Below are 21,696 nucleotides of genomic sequence, written 5' to 3'. Positions count from 1 at the left end.
AAATTTGCCTTCTTTGTAAGTTCATCGCTGAATTTTACGTAACAGGTTTTACTGTTGATCAGACATTCCCAAACTCCCTTCCCACAGCTTATTTTAGTCTTCCAGCTCATGTTGCTCTTTTTATTAGGTTAATTGAGTGACTTCTAAAAAAGCAACCTATCTTTTCTTACCACAGCTATAGAATGCCATAGAAGGGTTCACCCATCAAAAGTAGTTGCAGCAAACACACTAAACACCCAAACAAAAAAGTTTACCCTCCTAGTAATTTTCTGTGGAATTCAGAATGATAATCTATAAAAGCCTGCTCTCCAAGCCACAGTGGCTTCTGTCAGTTCTCCAGCTCTTTCAAAGAAATCTCCTTAATGTTAATCTCTTCCATGTTTTAGATTCCAAAAGGCTATAATCTGTTCCATGAATATATAATTAGGTATTTGCATTTTATAGAGACTCCCTGCCTTTATGTTCAGCTGGTCAACCCTTCATGCAAAACTTTCACGCAGTGAAAGTGTATTTAGTTTCAGTCTTGCATTTAGTTCTTCTCTTTTAAACTGTATCCAAACAGAGCAGTTTGCAAATGTGTAACTTATCCCACAAAAATTGGATAAGCAGAGTAGGAAAGATCCAGTCAGTGATATCACAAAGCTAAAAATAGCAGAATAAGTCTAATTAATAGCATTCGGGCATTTTGTTCCAAGACCATGGCATTTTTGCATGCTGACTCGATGAGACATCTGAAAGATAACTCATGTTTCATGAAGAACATACCTGAAGAGTGAGGTCAAGATTGTTGCTGTTTGCTTGGATCAGCAGGCTTTTTGTTTTTATACCTGACCTAATAATCTAAACTTCCACATGGTATTATTAATACCTTGGCTACCTGGATTTTCGTCAATTGCTTGGACAACCGGGATACTAAATTGGACATGAATAGCAAGTCCTCAAAGGTGCAGTTTTTTTTTTAAATTGTACATATAAACATACATTGTTTAGTTTTTAACTGTCTTCCAACAAATTACTGCATTTTTGTAAACGTAATTAATCCATTAAAAATACATAGGAATGGGGCGCCGGATTGCACACGCTGCCATGTTGCCTCTCCATCAATACTTTGGCCGAGATGAACAATACCCTCTTGCCTAATTGCATTTTATGTATATGGATAGAAACAGTCCACAGTACATAGTACAACAAAGTGGAAAAAAAATGTGAAGAAAAGAGATAATGTGACCCTCATCTGGATAAAATCTCTTCTTCCTCTTCTCCTGAGCTGAAGTCGGGGCTCTTACACATGAAAATGGGCATTAACATCCCTCCTACAGAGTTAAGAGCCATGGACGTTCCTTGAGCTGCCATACACTCCTATTTTAAAATATTCAACTCTGCAGCTGAAAGAAAACACATTTCCAGCTGTCTGAGAGAAGTGAACAGGGGTGATATTTTTATAACTTAAAGCCAATGTGAGTGTTTGAGAGATGCTGACAAGACAAGGCAGGTCAATGGCACTTCGTCGTCATGTTTGTCATTTTGTGCTTTCTGTAGCATGTTCGAATGCTCGAGATTTGGCGAACAAAATGGTCATTTACTTGTGTGGGACTGCAAATTAGCCTCTGTGGAGTCTGTGTGAGACACCGATATATAGTATACCTGAGGTTTGCTAACAAAGCCTGCTAGTGTTAGCTGATAAGACTTGAATGTCTGCTCCAATATCTATGAAGTAGCAGAGTCACTTAACATCTGATTTGAAACCTGTTTGTTAGTGTGTAAAATTTTCCACTGGCATCTGTTCTTCGCTATTAGGGGAAAAATACTTAAAAAGACCTCCATCCACAAACCAACACAACGTCACAAAGTAATCATGTTGTGGTTTAGGTTAGCTTAAGTGTGTGCGTGTGTGTAATGAGGTAATAAGGAGTTACAGGCTGCGTGTAATCAGCTCCTGTTGTTAATGGAAATCCTTTTCTCAGTTGTTTACCATATTTCTATGGCGACACTCGCGTTCATTTAAAACTAACATACAGCCTCAAAATGAGCTTGAATTCTTCTAAACCACACTGGCAGGATACACTGCAGTGAAAGATCATATAAAAGTATCTTCAGGCTTCAGCCAACACCTCTTGATCAAACACAAAACCACAGTTGTGTTATCATCGGAGCATTTTAATACTGTTCGTTTTCTCAGCATTGCTTTTATGGCAAAAAAAAAAAAAATGTACACAGAAATGCTATTGACAGACAGAAAGAAAAACATACAACAATGACAAAAATACAAGTTTCCCTAAATAAACAGGGAAAGTAGTGTAACAAGCATGTTGAAAATATTTCAAACATTTCCTTCTCCTACGACTGTCCAAAGCAACACAGCGAGTGTTTCAGCTGATATGTTGGGATAAGGGGAAAACATGAACATCTGTGGCTTTGTTTGGACTGGAGAATTGACAAAATAAAACAGTGAAAACAGAAAATGGGTGCTTGATTTTGGACACTTCGGGAGTATTATATAAGGACAATATGGGGTTGGAAGCATAAAAAAGGGGACACAAAAACAGCCGTGAAAACACACACACACATACACATCTGAACAATCAAACTCATGTAAGTTACTGCTGTTAAATAACTAAGAATCAAGTAAGGCCTTTTTTTTGTCAAAACCCTGACAAAAATTTATTGCATGGTGCTTCATGATGCAATGCCATATGTTGTGAGACAAAATAAAGGCTCTATTGTTCTCGAAATCCACATCAGCATGTAATATGACACTAAAAGATGTCGGTAAGGCTCGGGAGCAATGTTGCTCAGGCATTTCTCTGTAAACCTATTATACTCAGTGATAGAGTATGAATCCTTTTTTTTTTAAGGAAGAAGATATAAAAAACTGCAAAAAATTATTTAACCTCTAGCCCCAGACAGGAGGAAAAAAAAATAAAACAGATACATTTCATTGCTTTTAGCATTTACATTTCACAGTCTGGTTGGCAGTAAACAAGCAAAACTACACAAACCAATAACAGTCACTTACCAAAAACACACGATGATGATGATTAAAGTCAAGGGGCAGACAAGTAAGAGGGTATGAGCAAACAAAAAGCTAAAGGGGCCACTGTCTAGACGATATCACTGGAACGATACAGTCAGCAGCCCCAGGAGAAAACTAGTGCCTAAAACTCTAAATCTTTGAACTTCCTTTCTTGGCACGTGTGTGCTGCTTTATAGGAGTGAGCTCTGAGGCTGAAGGCCTTTGAACAGTTTAGGGATCTTTACTGTTCAAAAACAGTCTGAGCCTTGTTTAACTATGTCTTTGTGGAGTGGAGGCAGACCTGGCAGAGAGACTAAAGTATCTGACACTGAACTTTTACATTCAGTTTAAATTTTGGAAAAAACAAAAAGCAGTCTGTATTTTATGTAAAAATGGCTGAGTTTTAATTAAAGTAGTTTTATGAATCAGCTTTAGTAGATATTTAATTACTCCTCGCTGCTTTTGGATCTCATCTTTGGAGAACTTTAGCTTTGATTTACTTCTCCATTTACTTCTCACTCAGGGCAGTCAAAAATCCACCATTTATGCATGGGTTTATAGGCAGGGACAATTACTGTTTAAACTCATGTTAGCAATACTGCAAAAAAAACAAAAGACATGCTAAAAATACAAAAAGACGTGACAAAAATGGAATACCGTAATATCAACTAAACACTAATAATCTGCCTCTGACGGCACAGAACAATGCAGGCACAGTCCATTCCCATTTACCTTTCACAGCAAATATATTTCCCACAAAAACCAAATGCTGTGAGATGTGGCAGAATTATGGTTGATGGGTCAGAAGAATCCAAATCTGCACAAGACACTTGCATGTTTTTGTTTCAGATACTGTCCACAACATAATATAGAGTTCACACAGCTCATATGGTCTTCAGCTTAATGCAAATTTTCAAAATATTTTTATTAATCCCACTTCCTTTTGAGCATTAACCTTGTGACAGTCTATAAGTGGAACATTTGAAAGGAAAATCCAAATGTTTTTTCAGTGCAAGATCTTTTTATAATCCTTATGGTGCGGTCAGAGTTGGTTGAAACTCCAGTTTGTATTGGGACGTGTGGTCCAGGTGTTTTCATATACACCAGTGACGTGATCCAGTTCTGTAGCTCAAACACTCAGGCACTTTCCCCATACCATATCTACTAAATCCAGCAACAGGATTACAACTCAGTCACATTGTTTCTGTTTTATAAACAAAAACATTTTAAAAAAGAACTGTCAGTTACAGTTGCGTCAATGCAAAAGGCACTTCCGTTTTCAGTTCGCTAAGACCTTTCTAGTAAATTGCACTCAGTTAGGTTTCACCACCATCCAATCCTGCTTGATGACTTTTAAACCACTTCCCATTAATTTTGCAAATTTCCAATATGATGTCATCGTAATTTTACCATTCACTGACTCTGAAATAAATCATCCACTTTGTTGTGCCACCTTTTGACCTTGAAAGGATAGTAAGTGCCACTTTTTGAATTTTGGATGTTTGGACTGAAAATTCGATTTCAATCACTAAGTGAGCCATATCAGGATCAGGAACTATGGATGGGGAGTCTTACAAAATCTTCCCAACAGTTAGAAATAAGATGGTTTTAATGACGTAACATTGTTATTTGAAGGGCAGTGCCCTTGCACTAAGAGTGCTACATAGTCCAACCCCCCGTTTTGTTGCATGTATGGAAGTGGCTGAGGAGTAAAACAATGATCGATCTCCGGCTGTTTGAGGGGTGTTGTACCGTTTCCGCCATTCTCCAGACAAGGTTTCCCCTCCAGTTCCATGGGATCAGGATCAGTGGGGCCCAGTTCAGGCTCCAATCCAGAATTGGCCTGCTTCCTTTTCCTTAGACAGATGATTGTCCCAGCCACCACAGCCAATCCCAGCACCAGTGCAAGAGCAGCTAAAGCAGGTATGAGAGTATATGTCATAGATGCCTGTGTCTCCACCCAGGGCTCTGAGGATGTCACTGGAATCCCTTCGGTACGAGCCTCTGTACATGACCCCATTTCAGCAGAGTTGTTGGCCCGAGAGCTGATTTTCTCTCCCAAAGGACTAGCACAGACTGAATAGGTACAGTTTGGTCTCAGACCACGTAAAGTGTATTCAGGATAGTTGGGTGGAACATTCAGTGTAATGGATCGGCGATCAGGACCTGAGAGGTTACGGTAGGTCAACTTGATGCCACGAATATGCGGCTGTGACTTGATAAACCGGTGCAAGTCAAGAAGGATTGATGTGGAGGTCACCTGACGTGAACTGATGGCATCAAGTTTATCAGGCATCTCGGTGGTAACTATAGAATCTTCAGTTGCTGGTGGTTGAGGAACATCATCCATATTTTCACAGTAGAGGCCAAATGTCCCTGACAGACACAAACAGCCGAGTTCTCCCACTGGGTCAAAATAACAAGTGCCACCATTAAGGCAGATGTTTGGTGGACAAAAGTGCTCGTATTGCCCACTGGTGGAGCTTGGGAAGACTGGAGGTTCTGTTTTTGGAGAGATAGTTTCTTCACTAGGTGGTGGAGGAGGAGGAATAGCATTGGTATGGGTTGTTCTTGGAGATGTGTATGGCAACTGTGGAACAGAAGTACTTCCAATGGGAGAGCCCATTTGCAATGTTGTGGTTGATGGACATCCAAAATCTTTGTGATCCAGTTCTGAAAGCATCTTCCCAGCATTAACTAGAGGAAAGTGGCATCTGGTCTCTTCATGTCTCTCAAGAATCACTTTCTTCTCTTTTAGCCAGACAGGGAACCAGGCTAATGGGCACAAACAGTCAAATGGATTCTTAGCTGCTGTCAGGGTTCTCAACTTGGGGAAAGTGTGAAAAAAATGTGGTGGGAATCCCTGGAGATTTAGACTACTGAGATCCAGTTCTTGAAGCCCAGATAATTTATCAAAGTCCTCCACCCTCAGATCCCCCAATGGGTTGCCAGCCAAGCTCAGCTTGGTCAGCCCTTTTAGGAAATCATGTTTTAGGGCCCTGGGCACCTCAGCTAACTGGTTTGATGAAATGTCTAGCTCATGAAGATTCTTCAGGGAGGCTACGAGATCCTCATGTAAAGTAGTAAGCTTTAGAGAGGCCACCTTAAGTGTCTCCAGGTGGGGAGTCTGTAGGTCTGAGGGACTCAAAGTTGGAATATTGTTGTTGCTGAGGTCTAAAAGGAGAAGACTGGGGAACTGAAGTGATGGGAGCGAGGTTAGCTGATTCCCTTGCAGTTTTAGTTCTAGCAACTTTTCTAAACCTTCAAAAGCTTCCAAATGAATGCTCTGTATGCGATTTGAATGAAGATACAGCCTCTCCAGCTGTACCAAGCCAGAAAAACTGCCTTTGGATATATGGGTAATCTGGTTAGTGGATAAGTCTAAGTTCTTCAGTTTTGACAACATCTCAAATACACCATCCGGAATCTCTGTAAGCTCATTCTGGCTCAGATCTAAAAGCTCCAACTCCACTAGACCTTTGAAGTCTTCTTGAGCCAAAGTAATGATGGCATTTTGGAAGATGTAGAGATTTTGTGTCGTTGTTGGGACACGGGGCACAATGGGGGCAGGAAGATTAATGCAGAATATTGACCCCTGCATCGGGCAGTTACAGCTTGCTGGGCAGTCAGATGATAACACCAGCCCAGAAGACAGGACAAAGAGCAGGAAGTATTGTATCATGGCGATGAAAGGCTTGCAAATCTGAAAGACATAAGTGGGATAGAAAATGGTTAGTGTCAATCATTAGTTGCTTGCTAAGGTGCCCATATTTACAAGATAAATTGAAACATAAACCCTGGTAATTTTTAAATAGCTCTACAGGTAATATAATTAACTACTCTATGAAATAAATGAATATTATTTAAGAATTTTGTCAACCTCGTACTCAAACTCAGATTCGTTTTGTTTAATGACAAATGCAACAGTTCCATAAAACATGTCCAAAGGAAGAAATTCAAGTATCAAAGAACACGGAAATATAGAAAAGTACAATGAGGTGGATACACACATACTTATGCTAAAAAAACAAAACTTTATTTCCATAAACACAAGTATGTATGCAAAATATAACGCCTAGAGCCTCAATATAGTGGCTTTGCTTTTCATAACTGTAATGATCATCCTCCCCAGGGATAAAGGCCCATAGGTTAAGTGAGAGGTTAGCACAGCCCACCCAGGGTGACTATTTCTGAGTAGATAAGAAGTCAGTTCAGCCACTTCTTTGTGTTTATGGCATCGTTTTTAGCCCGTGAAACCCAGTCTGCTGCAGTGAAGCATGGCATGTACAGCCGCAAGTCTCCCATATACAAACATATCCGAGGCGAATATGGTCTGCTGACAGACACATTACACTATTGTTTTATAGTGACAAAAAAAACACAGGACAGTAGAAAACTGTGGAAAATTCAAGCACTGCATTGAAAATTTCCAACTAATTTTCCAGTGGATGTGTGAATGTTTTTTAAATCTCATCCCGCTTCCCTCTTAATCACCGACATTGCAGCGCAAGATTTTACAAGGTAGTGTACAAACACTGCTCTACAAAGAGATAATTGTGTCATCAAGCGTCTATACTTTGCCCACTTTTATTGTTTATAGTCACATGTCTTATAGGAAGAATAAAAATAAGCCCCATGTATGCAGCTCACCCAAAAAGAAAGAAAAAACACAAAAAAAACGGCTTTATACACTTAAATGCATAACTGCTGTGTAGTGAGTAAAGAAGTTTTAATAATGTGTCTGGATTGAGCATAGAAACAGTAACAAACTGTTCTGCTGTGGAATAATGAAAAATGTAAACAAAAAATTAACTTACAAATATGTTGCTGTTTTTTTATAATCACATGTTTAAATGTTCCTATTATGGTACACCATTTATCAATGTGCATTTCAGTCTCCATCCTTAACATTACATCAGCTCTTTGTCTTTCATCTTCCTCTCTCTCCCCTCCACTCCCTTGGCCTGGTTTCTATTTGTTAAACTCTCACACTATTGCCCTTTCCAGGATTCCTGAGGCGGAAGTCAAGGAGAAACCTAAGATGTTTTATTAAAGTCAGGCGTGCACACATAGGGCCATACCTCTATTCCCTCCCTGCCCTATGTCTCCGCCATTCATTCGTTTCACCTCATAACATGAAAGTAGGAATTTGCAATATTCTGGGAAATTCTTTATGTAGTGACAGGAATGGAAAAAAGTGGTGCTGACAAGTGTTTTGAACACAAGACAAGATTTTTTTTTTTTTTTTTTTTAGATGAATTAATAAGGACGGTGCTCTGACCTGCTGCTCTCTTGATTCTCTGTTAACCTAAAGACACACTTTTATTTAACTGATCTTCCAGGACCAGTTAGAATGTTTCTAATGCTGTTTTATACAGATCACAGCACACTGTCTGGGAATTAGAATCTTATCTCTGATTTTTGTCTCTTGATGCCATACTGTATCTATGTGGGAAACTGGTTACTTTGCTAGTTTTTGCCAAAGAGAACAAAACTGTTACACTTCATGTCCAATAAGAAATAAACACGGAAACTAAATTGAACAGCTTTACAAACCTGCAAGTCTGCATATACTAGTAATTTTAACTGGTGTTTGAACTTTTAGGTAAAAAAAACAAAACAGCAATGCAAAGACATGTTTTCAGACCCAAAATTACTGGTGGGAGTAACATTTTGTGGCCGTTTATCAAAGCAATATATCCATCCATCATTCAGTTTTTTTCTGCTTCTCCAGAGAGGTCACCAGTCTGCTGCAGGGCTAACTTTGTCTGGCATTATTTTGCTTTAGTCACCAAACCAGTACTAGTGTGAAAAAAACAAACAAAACAAACAAAAGCTACAGACACAAACTACAATGCACACCCTCATGCATACAATTAAAAGATCTAAGCTGACAGCGTGCTCCACTGAACTATTCCTGCTATGACAGGCTTTTGTTCAGGAGGACGTCTTTATTTAAAGCCACTGCACTCCAGAGTCTGGAGCTTTCTTCGTGTGAAGTCAGTTGTTGTTTACAGAACATTATAGCTGCCTTTCAGTTCTTTAGGGTGCTACCTCTGACACACTTGCTAAGTAAATAGTGTGATGAAAGGAGAGGAACGACTGGAATATGAATGGTTGGAGTATTACACTCTTTAAGCTAGCCTTTATAGGCTTTTATAGAATATGTTTGCAAATCCAAGTGTGTAGGTAATCTCGAGGCCTTGCGCTTGCCAACTAACCACTGTCAGGACATGCATGTTTACAGCCTCTGTGAATGTTCTAGAATAGAATAGAATAGAATAGCTCTTTATTGTGACTGTTACAAGACCAATGAAAGGCAGTTTGGTATCTCTCCGTGTGAAATACACAATAGCGTAAGCAAGTATTTACATAATAACACAGACAGATTTACATTTACACAAGACAGATATGTACAACTTATTCATACACCTGCATACATACAGATACACCCATACAAACATACATACACGATTACATATATATATATATATATATATATATATATATATATATATATATATATATATATATATATATATATATATATAGATATATGTATGTATGTATGTGTTAGAGGTGGGAATCACCATACATCCCACGATACGATATTATCACAATACTTAACCCACGATACAATATTATTGCAATTTTTTAAAATATTTTGCGATATTCAGATTCTGTACGTAAAGGTAAACTTTATCAATATTCATTTTATCTAATATCAAAGTCTCACACTCAGTCTTTCTCTCATTTCAGTCAGTTTTATTGTTGACAAACTGAACGGTTTGTATTACAGTCTAGTCCAACTTAACTGAATGCAACCATCTGGTACAATTATAGCTATTCTGAACTATGCAGTTTATGAAAACTATGCAGCCCATTCAGCAACTGAAGAATTTGAAAGTAAATTAAAACAAAATATAATTTTACATTAAATAAAAAAGTTTTAAACTTAATTAAAATAAAACATGTCTTAAATTAAAATAAGTAAACTGTCATGTTTATTGCTGCCAAAAAAAAGTTAAACACATTTGGACAGTGAAGGAATGTCAGGATTCTTGCTCAGAAAAAGGATCAACATGCTCTGAAGTCAGAGCACAAAAACCTTTTTTGTAACAAAATATTGATTTCTGCTGTCCCTGTATCGATACATTATTAGCAAACAAAATATCACGATACTACACAGTATCGATTTTTTCCCCCACCCCTAGTATGTGTATATATATACATACATACACATACATACACATACATGCCATTCTACTTTTAGGATCATAAATATGATGTTGGAGCTGAGCCTAACAAGCTGCTTTAAGTTACTCACGCCCTTATTCAGACATCCCAACAGTAATGGAAAGAACCATGTCACATGTGATATTTATCTTAGATGGTGCACAGAACTGTCCATGTGCTGATTCCAACATGTAATCCAAAGGCATACATGACTTATCAGCAGTAACAGTAACATGCGTACATGTATAATTAAATGTGACTTTTAGTTGCCCATATAAGTATTTCATGAGCTGTTTTTATTCTTCATGTTTCACAAAAAGAAAAAGTACAATATAAAATAAACTGCCTCTTTGTCCCTGTTTACTAAATAACTTTCAAAATATCTTTTAATAATGTTGTCACAAGCTGTAGCTACAATACTGTAGCTGTGTGTTTGATATCAACACACAGGGGGTTGGGAAGCGTATCTGTAACCGGAAGGTCGCCGGTTCGATCCCTGGGCTCTCTGTCCTGGTCGTTGTGTCCTTGGGCAAGACACTTCACCTACCGCCTACTGGTGTTGGCCAGAGGGGCCGATGGCGCGATATGGCAGCCTCGCTTCTGTCAGTCTGCCCCAGGGCAGCTGTGGCTACAACCGTAGCTTGCCTCCACCAGTGTATGAATGTGAGAGTGAATGAATAGTGGCATTGTAAAGCGCTTTGGGTGCCTTGAAAAGCGCTATGTAAATCCAATTCATTATCAATATCAGTTGGTGTAAATAATTTTCAGTCATCTATCAAAACCTTGTCTCATTATGTCTTTTGACCTTTTTGACCAGAAATATTTTTCCAAGACTTATAAAACTTACCTGATGTCAGACAGCAGCAATGTAAATTATTAAAACTTGTGTATGCTTTACTTTCTACATCTTTGTTTAATCTTGACCATTGTTAATTTCAGTCAAGTAAAAGGAAAATAAGTTGGCAAGGCTTTTAGATAAGTGTTAAACACCACTGTGGCAGGCCAAATGAAATGCCTTAAACATAATATTTTCAAAGAGCTTACAGGAAAGCACATTTATTCTTAACTTTCTGCTTCACAAACACCTCATCTATTTTGAAATTTCAAAGGAATGACAGGATAAGTAGGAGGGGAAATAAGGAAAGCTTAAAGCTCAATCTCAACATAAGCACTTTAAGTTCCTCTGTTTCTTCTGCTGTCTGATATTAACCGGGTGCCAACATCATAAAGCCAAGTCTCTGCCAAGCACAGCACTCCAAAAAAATGGACATACACAGTGCACGCAAGTAATCCTGCATTACGCTGCAGTCACAGAACTTGTTGCAAAACCAGTTCTCTTTATTCTTTCGTACGTGTATAATTAAATGTCACTGCTTTTTGTTGTCACAGTAGGACTTAATGGCACACAGCATATCCTTAGCCATGGAGGCTGTGTGTTGAAAGGGGAACGTGCTCATCAGAAGATGAAAATTAAACAGTTCGGCACACACCCGACCTGCAGAACAGCAACGCACAGGGCTCTGAATATATTCACACAGGCACGCACACATTCCTGCACATGTTCACGCCAGGAGACACACACAAACACAGAGTCTACAACACAGCTGGATTTTGTTACCCACAATACACTGCAGCCATCTCTCACTGTGAGACAGAATGAGAGGCCCACATAAACTTTACTCCTCCCCTGTGATAAGAGGTGGGCAGCAAGAATAAATGGAGATGGGGGATTGCAGAGAACGAGTGTGAGAGGTAAGATGTTTAAATAGCTGGTTCGCTGACGCCTGCCACAGTTCATCCACAATTTGCTGTAAACAAAGACTCACTCATCTAAACTTAAAGTGCATGGCAAAACCCAAACATGATTGTGTTGTGTATTCTCTCAAAGCAAGGTGCAAGGAGTCTTGGTCCTGTAGAAGCACAACTATGGTGACTTGACGACATAAGAAAGAAATTCCACGGCATTATTATAAGTTGAACCTTATTTTGAAAATCCGGAGAACAGTCACATGGCTTAAAAAAGTCATAACAACAACCTCAAGAAACCTGAGCAGGCTTGTACAAAACATTCTGCTCTGCTTTTGGTTTGTTGCTATGACTTCTGGTCCATCAAACTTTATTGGACTGATGTCACTATTTTCCCAAATGTCAGCAATGAAATTAATGAAAAATAAACCTCAAATTGGTACTTGCTATGAATTATAATTTACCTCAAAAAGAACATATGCTCTCTCTCTCTCTTGCCCTCTTTCTCCCCCTTGCTATGGCTGGCTGTACTGTATTGTACAAAAGAGAAGTATACCACTGTTAGTTGTCAAGAATAGAATCATAAGAAGAACAACAATGGAAACAACACTCTTTGCAGAAAGCTTGTTATCTGACGCATGACCGTAGGGGGTTTGCACTGCCATTTCTCCCACTGAAAACTATCATTCGGTCACTAGATTGTAGAGGTAGATGCTGCTCTTATCAATGATTATCATGATGACCCTTGAGATGATAGTCATATCAGAAAATTTACAAATAGTAACTGCACTAGAAATATTCCAGAGACGCACAAGGAAACAACCATGAAGGGGAGATCATCCAAATTTCAAACAACTTTGGTATTTGATCTTATTATTTGTGGAGTTGTGAAACTTTATAATGGCAAATTTTATAGTATGTTGAAGGTTAAAGATTGCTTGTGTTGAAAGCTAATATGCAAATTACAGAAATTTGCATTGTTCTTACTGCTACCAAAGGCTGTGCTGCGTTTCCCTCTTGGCTAGAATATCCAGATAAATGACCAATGCAAAAGAGCAGAATAAATTTAGAACATTGTTGTTTAATTATTGAATAATTATTGTCTTTACTCTTTATTCCGATCCAGTTTAAGTACTTACATGTCAAAGAAAGCAGGACAGCTAGGTGGTGAAGGCTACCTAAAACACTGGTATTAATTACACTTCATACCAGCATTATGAGGATTGGTAAACAGAAACTGCTAAAAAAAAAAAAAAAAAGAACCAACTACAACGGCTCAGTAAAAGTGCAAATAATTGAGCAGTCATTTAGATAAATTATGTAGAAGACAAATGTTTTTGGTGGCAAATTATTCACATTTGTTTTTCTCCTGACACTAAATTGGATGATGGAGAGACTGGCAGATGTGAAAGAAAAAACATCAGTGGTGAGGGTACAAAGAAGTAAAGTGGCGATCATAAATTTGTGTTAAAACGTTGTTCTGCAGGGAGGTTACTTCATTTTCTTTTAGAAAAGAAAGGAGTCTTTATTTAGTGGTGCCAAATCTTCCAAAGAGGAATATCGTGTTACCTCATGCTTGAAAAGCTTACCAGTAAAATCAGTTTAACAAGGTCTTTCTTTCTAAAACTCTTACCCCACAACTGTTTTGTAAGAAGATCAATTATAGCCATGCACTGTATCTGTACTGTACTGGGGTTGCACAGGAACGTAAAAGCACATGGACAAACATGTGTAAGGATATTATAAATAAAACAGATTAAGGCTTAACACACACAAAGTAAATAGAAATGTTATTCTGATGGGCGTGCTGCATGAAAGTTCAGTTGTGTAAAGGATTTTGTGGTTGAGCAAGTCTCTTTATTTTAGCATGACCTCAAAAGTTATGATGACTTCTAGGATTAGTTTGTTAATCTGAACCTGACATGACGTCTTTTCTTTCTTGCCTTAGGAACATATAACGGAGAGTTGCATCAGTCTTATCTGGATAGAGTGTCAGCAAGCTGGATTTATGTTGCATCAGCTATTCTCATAACCCAAGTATCAGTATAGTAAAAAAAATTAACAGAAGATTAGATTAATATATACCATTGGGTGAGATTAAATGAATATATAATCAGGGCTTTATGGTCTGAGATTACCAATGCAATGACTGTAAATGCAAATCATCCAAAAACTATAAATGACAATCCAAAAATTACAAAACGCAAAGGAAATGTTTATATATTGTATTGTTTTCCCATAGATTTGATTTTTACTCATGGAAGTAGTACTTTAGTACTAGTTTTCCTCTACAAATATATAATTAATTAAAAAGTCTTCTGTGTGAAAAAATAAGAGAGAAAGATAATCATCGTGAAAGACACGATAAATAAATTACATTAAAAGCTTAGGTACAAATACAATTTATATTTCTTTGTCATTCTCTTCAACTGCATTTACTCCTTGACTTGTTCTTCTGTGTGCTCTTAATAGAACCATTGTTTTTGGCAAAGTAGCAGCTCCACACTTAGAGACATATCTGTGACTTCTCTTACTATGTTCCTCTCTGTCTCTCATTAACCGTACCTGCTTTTGTACTGTTAATAGAAGCAGTTACATACTAGCTAAATTGTATGAGTGGACAACCGTTCTGACACTGGTAAGGGTAGCTTCAGATATATTATGAGGTTTGAAATATCAGATAAATGGCAATTAGAGCTGAAAAGCCAGAGTAGGGATCCAGTATCTGCCCTCTAGTAACTTACAATGGGTGAGTTGTAGTATCCTGTAAACAAAAATCTATCAGTTAAAGTATTATGACTTTAAGTCTGCCAGCACATAATGACAATTAACCTGGTTATTGCCTTGTAGATATGAGATTCGTGCAGAGGATGTGTAATTACCAGGAGAAGCCATCATAGAAGCACTGAACAAAGTAACCTCAGTCAGCTTTGTGGATGGTTTTGGCCTCTGGCGGTTTCACCAATGCCTTGGTGTGGTGTTTTAAGGTGTGGAAGTGTTCCAGCTGCGGCTGCCTGTTAGACCTTGAGTCCCATCTGTGGGTTTAAGGAACATTTCCGTAAGGAAATCCAGTCCCCTTCCCAGTAGAATACTAGAAGGTAAGCTTAGCTTGAGGTATTCATGGGCAAAAGTCTACAGAAGAATATGCGAACAGATTTAGATTTCCTCCTGAAGTAAATCCAAACAGAGCTGTACTGACAAGTACTTGACAGTAGAACAGTGTTAGTGTTGTTGTAGTTTTGTATTTGATTGGACTTTGTTTTTAAATAGGTGCAGATACTTTGGCTAATCTTACAGGGACTGAATGATTCTTAAGAATTGGTTGGCTTTATTACTCTTCATCTACTTTTTAAAATCAGAATCTTAGCCATTACCAGGACTTACTAGGACACAATTTCTAACAAGCACATCTGTTATGCCCCAGATGTACCTTTCAACAATGATAATTGCTGAACTGCATTTTGGTCTCTCTGTGCCAGGGTTTCTGGCAAACCTTAAAGAGTCATTTTTTTCATCAAGTTATAAGGTAAGCCCATGTTTACCAAGTGAAGTTAAAAGCAATTATGTTGTTTTTGTGTCTGATCCACCAGCATAACAAGAAGGTGCTATGGAGCTATTTGCTGCTCCCTTTAGGGTTCACCAAAGCAGATAATCTGCCTTCATTCCACCCAATCCCTAGCATGTCCTCCCCTCCTCCATGAACCTCCTTTGTGGTCTTCTTCTTTTCTTCTTCTTTTCTACCAGCTAAATCCTCAAGATCCTTGGTCCAGTAAATCCACTATCCCTCTGCAAATGTCCAAACCATCTCAGCCTTGCTTCACTAAGTGTATCTCCAACCTGATCAGCCTGAGCTGTACTAATTTTTAATCCTATCCACTCTGGTCACTTCCAGTGAAAATTTTAACATTTTCAATTCTGTCACCTCCATCTCCTCCTGTCTTTTTATCTGTGTCACTGCCTCCAGCAGATCTCACTATCAACTTATAAACCTTCCGTTTCACTACTCCTGTCACAAATCACCTTTAACATTCACGGTTCACCCCAGGGATGTAAACCCCAAGTTCTTCAAACTTGGGGTCAGCTGTGGCTCAGAGTGATTCACATCCCAGCTCCTCCAGACTGCATGTTGAAGTAAAGCAAGATACTGAACCCCAAGTTGTCAGAGTACAACTGAGTTCACTTCTGTGAATGTGTGTGTAACTGTGTGAATGAGGCTTATAGTAAAAAGTACCTTAATTGCTCAGTTGGAGTAGAAAAGCGCTATATAAGAAAATCTAGGGCAGAAAACACATTTATTGTGCCTTGCTGCTATTAACTCATTAAACAGCTCTACACCACACTAACAGAACACAACAGAACACAAACTGAACTAGAAGAATATGTCTGTGTAAATAAATAAATTAATAAATACATTTTTATTTATATAGCACCTTTCAAGACAGAATCACAAAGTGCTGCACATAAGATTACAAGTCATAAAAAGATTTAAAAAAGAGAAAATAAAACAGGCAAAAAATTAACCAAAAGCAGTTTTAAAAAGGTGAGTTTTGAGTTGTTTTTTAAAAACAGCTACTGAGTCCGCAGTTCTTAATGTTTGGGGGAGAGAGTTCCACAGTCTAGGGGCCACAGTGGCAAAAGCTCTGTCACCCTTAGTCCCCCTCTTAGTATTTTTTATAGCAAGTAAACCCTGATCAGATGACCTCAAGGACATGCTGGGGACATAGGGCTGTAGCAGATCAAAGATGTAGGCTGGTGCCAGTCTGTGCACAGCTCTGTAGGTCAAGACCAGGATCTTAAAATTGACTCTAAATTTAACAGGAAGCCAGTGTAACTGAGATAACAACGGTGTCACATGTGAGTACTTGGAGGATTTTGTCAAAAGCCTAGCTGCAGCGTTTTGCACAACCTGCAGACGATCCAGAGAACCTTTGCTTAGACACATAAACAGCGAATTACAATAATCCAAGCGTGAGGAAATAAATGCATGTATAGCAATCTCCAGTTCAGAGCGAGATAAAATCGGGCTTAGCTTAGCCACATTTCTTAAATGATAAAAACAAGACCGAACCAGAGATTTCACATGCCCATCCAATGTGAGAGTCGAGTCAAAAGTGACACCTAAATTCCTGATAGAGGATTTAACACAGAGTGAGAGAGGACCAAGGGCTTTCACTATCTGCGATAGAAATCTATCAGGGGCGCATACGAGGACTTCGGTTTTCCCCTTGTTGAGTTGGAGGAAATTTGCAGCCAACATTTGATCAAATCTAAGCAATCATTCAGACGCTGAAGCTTAGATAAATCCTCGGGCTTAAAAGAAACGTACAACTGAATATCATCAGCATAACAGTGATAAGAAATGTCCTCAAAAGAGCCCATTATATGCTGGAGGGGGGGGAAGATATATTAAAAACAATAAAGGCCCCAAAACTGAACCTTGAGGGACACCATAAGTAAGGGAGGTAGAGGATGACCTAAAATCGGAGACTGCCACAGAAAAGGATCGGTGATGGAGATATGAGGAGAACCACTCCAAGGCAGTTCCAGATACACCAACCCAATTTCTCAGCCTTTCAATGAGGATGTGATGGTCAACTGTGTCAAAAGCTGATGTTAGGTCCAACATAAGTAGAACAGAGCATTTTCCTGCATCATTATTCATCAGGATATCACTAGAGACCCTAAGAAGAGCTGTCTCCATGGAGTGAAATCGACGAAAACCTGACTGAAACTTATCGTAAATGCCATGTTTATCTAGAGCTGCCATAAGTTGCTTAGCCACAACCTTTTCTAGAAGCTTAGCAAAGGTTGTGTGTCTTGATATGCTTTTGTTTCTTCTTAACAAAATTAAGCAGAGAGATATTGTGTATGCAAACATGCAGAGGAGGAATTAGCCAGCCTTGATGTGTTTACTTGTGGTACACTAGCCACGTGCCTGCATTCAGGGTGAATGTTGGTGACACTGGATTTTCCACAGAGTTGAAGCCTCAACATCAGCAATGAGGCACCACAAGCACAGTTGGGTATTCTGATGTAACAATTGGAGCAGCAAACAAGTCGCATGTCTTCACGCTCAAGTGCCTCCAAATCTGTTTTGTCAATCAACAGTTGTAAATAAGCCTGTCACCTGGAGTCAGCTTGACACAGGTGTGCCAGCAGGCAAATGGCAACAGACCCAACCCATGCAAGCATGCCTATTCTTTCACCCACCTTCTCTTCTTACTACTTTTACAAATTTTTCTAAACTGTCCCAGTGAGGTATGTAATCCTCCAGATGCTCCTTTTGTGGGTATTTTCCTTATAGCAAGAGTAAGTGCATAAAAACAACTCTGATATAAGTAACGCACACGTAACTTGCTATTGTCTTTTTGAAATGTTTGTAGAGTCAAACTTTTTTCACCCCGAAGCAGTGAGCCTCCTCATTCACCTTCCTTGGATCTATCACTTCTTGGCCTGCAGTCACTTGTCGCTCACTTTAAAGCACAGTTCACTGTAAACAGAATCTCTGCAGCAAAGACAGTGACAGAAGTCACAACAGCAATGAAGACTTTTGAACAAGAGCCAAGGTTCTCTGAGATTTTTGCTGTCATTTTTCTCAATTAAGTAAGCCCGCCCCATCTTCATTTCTATTGCATCCTACAATCATTACTTTATATGACAAATTACGTCTTTAATGTTAAACACACGTGTGATGTAACTGTTCCTCCTTCATCTTTCTCCCTTACCTCCACCCCAGTTACTGACTGATGTTTGCCTGTTTGCCAACAGGGCGCCCTCATGTTTGTTCAGCCCTCTGGCAGGGTCCCTGTTAGGCATGACTGTGAGGGAAAAGTCGGGTGGTAGAAGCCTGTTCTCCAGTTTGTGCAAGTTTAGACAGATGCTTAAGACAGATAGCATCTTCACAGCTTATCTGCACTTTAAGAGACATCAAGCTCAGGTTTGGTTCAGACTAATTTAATTTGTTTGGTTCATCACCGCAAACATACACAGAGACAGAATGTTAAGAAAGCAGAAACTCGAACTGAAGCTTATCTTAATTGGCCGTTTACTGGTCCACATGAACCATCTGTAACCATGTGTACAGAGTATCCCATTCATATGCACTCAACTAACTTTGGATAATTATTGATTTTAGGGTTTATAATCAATTTTGTGTTTGATTGTATTGAACTGGTCGCCTGTCCAGGGTGTACAGCTGCCTTTTAGCCTATTTCAGCTGGGGTACGCACAAGTCCATAACTTTAAATCTTTCCCCCCATGAAAACTACATTTAACCTCACCTGTACCCTGACGAATTTTGACAACTCAATATACATCAATAAATGACAACTTGATTTTTGGTTTTTCTAAGGCTAGGCCTAGTAAGCCAATCGCCCTCACTAACTTCTGATGCAAACCCAGTTATTTTGTCCTGGAATCAGGCCTAAAATAAGACAAAAACTGCTCAATTCAGAAAAAAGAAACAATAGTTACCCCTAGTATGCTTAGAAAGAGTTTAGTTGGATAAGCAGTTATAAAATTAATTCATCCAACGATTTCCTCAACCACTTATCTAATTTAGGGTTGTGTTGACTGCTTTTTTGTTGTAGCCTCACATTTCATAAATTTGAGGATGTGAAGTTAGTTTGAGGATGTTAAAGTAATACTTATTCGGTCTAATTTAGAAGAAACTGGAGGTCTCATTTCCACAACATTTTTAGCTTACTGGAGAAAGTGTATTAAAAACGTGTATTCAGATTTTTTCACCTGACTTTAAGTCAGACCCCGGGTTTCTGCCGATGTACAACATGCAAACGCTGGGAATTTATTTATTTTTGGCTCACGCTGATTATGTTAGCTTATCCAACTAATATTCTAGTTAATAATCTTTTATACATATACAAAAAGGCTGAAATAATTACAGAAAAGCAAAGAAATGTTCTTACTATATACTTTCGTTTACCTGCATAGCTGATATGCAACCAACTTCTCTTTTTCCAGCATGTTACACTATATTTATTCAGACATTTCTTTATATTATGTTATATTTCTTTATATTTTAGTGTTCAAAATATTACATAGAACCAAATTTGTTCTGTGAACATGCCGGAACTTATTTTCACCACAAGCTTCGGATGCTAGAGCACCGTTTGCGCGACTGTCATGGGAGTTCTCGCTTGACCAAAATGTACTCTGTAATTTGTGCGGAAATTTCACTGGGGTGGTGAAAAATCAGAAGCAGTGCTGTTGTTTACAGTCACACATCTAAAGATCAAATTTCACCTTCTGAAAAACCCATTAATATGAGGCACAAACAGTTCATGTTTGTATGTAGACGTGCATCACTAAAGAACGATTTTGGCATCGATGTGGGATGAGTGTTTACTTTGTCACTTATCTATTTACTTTACCTCCTGACAGATGCTTTAAAATAAACACACACACACACACACACACAAGCCCATTCTTGTCCCTGCTGGAAGGGGAATCAATTAGTGCAAACTGAACTGCGTGTGTGTATGTTTGTTTGGCTCAGTTAAAGCCACTGACCTTGACTGGTTCATGACCCAGAAACAAAGGCTGCATTTTACACAGGAACAGATTTTTAACTCTTTGCAGTGCTGTTCAGAGCTAAACCAGGCTGTCTGTTCTATCAGCTTTACAAGACCAGACCTGTTCCCTGCCAGCATTTCCACAGTGTGAACGCAGCTACAGACACATAAAATGTGTCCTGGGAGGGCGACTTTGCTGAGAAGCCTTTGTGTCGGTGAGAGACAGGAAATATATGCGTATTAAACATACACACAAACAAACACACTCTCTAAATTACTCATCTTCCCAGCACACCATTTATAGTGGCAGGAACCAGGTTTTCTATCTGTTTGTGCTTGCCTCACTATCAGCGCTCACAGATAATCAAACTCATCATCACCTACCTCGAATAACCGGAAACTGCCTTCCAGTCAGTCTGCAGTAAAGTGACTACAACTTACTGTGGTGCACTGCAGAGTGTAAGATTGCGAGTCGAACCAGTTAAGTCGCCCAACGAATGATGTAGTGTCACGAGGTCAAAGGTCATGTTAACAGTCTGTCTTACTTCTTAGGTTTGTTTTCATTCAAGAAGGAATGTGATGGATGTTAAACAGCAAACTATACAAAAAGAGGAATAGGTTAAATCAGAAATTTGCCTCTGTGTGCAACCGATTCATTTCTGTTATCGCTGCTAGCATGCTTTTTTTTGATGGCCCCACATTGCAAAACTATGACTTTAGTATTATAGCTAACCAAAAATATGTTGACTTAAGGGATGCGTAAAGCTGTATCGTCTCTTTAACCGATCGACTGCTTGAAGTAGAGGAGGATGTAAGTGTTTAAATCGAGATTACCTTAATTTGCTACAGCATATATAGTGCGCTCTACTTGCTGGTCTATCTGAAGACCCTAAGTTGGTGTTGTTTCTTCATCATCATAATAATGTTTGTCCAGGATCAATATTGCAACAGACCAATCACGTTGTGATGTCATATCTTTGGAACGTGGAGGAAAAAGGAAAAGAAATGCCTTTACACATAACACCCTTCTAAAACAAATGGTAATCATTCCAAGTGTTTTCTTTATTCCTTTATGCTTTAGAATAAATAATAGTGCTTTCAGCGTTAGCACGGTTAGCTCGTTAACGCTTTAGCGCCGTGCAGCCCCACGCACGGGGTGATCCGCATTAA

General features: G+C 38.8%; 1 protein-coding gene across 1 annotated transcript in view; it reads right to left on the bottom strand.

The window, feature by feature from the left end:
* Positions 1–2,136: 2,136 nt before the first annotated feature.
* Positions 2,137–21,696, bottom strand: part of vasna (vasorin a) — a 36,699-nt gene continuing 17,139 nt past the window's right edge. The window contains exon 2 of the mRNA XM_084931974.1: positions 2,137–6,716. Within this exon, the coding sequence (XP_084788100.1) occupies positions 4,605–6,695 (2,091 nt within the window). The 5' untranslated portion in view covers positions 6,696–6,716 and the 3' untranslated portion in view covers positions 2,137–4,604. The remainder of the gene's footprint in view (positions 6,717–21,696) is intronic.

The sequence above is a fragment of the Perissodus microlepis genome, chromosome 6 (assembly GCF_051167445.1).
Source record: "Perissodus microlepis isolate ML-2025 ecotype Zambia chromosome 6, ASM5116744v1, whole genome shotgun sequence".
NCBI classification, from domain to species: domain Eukaryota; kingdom Metazoa; phylum Chordata; class Actinopteri; order Cichliformes; family Cichlidae; genus Perissodus; species Perissodus microlepis.
This window is presented reverse-complemented; position numbering and strand designations above follow the sequence as displayed.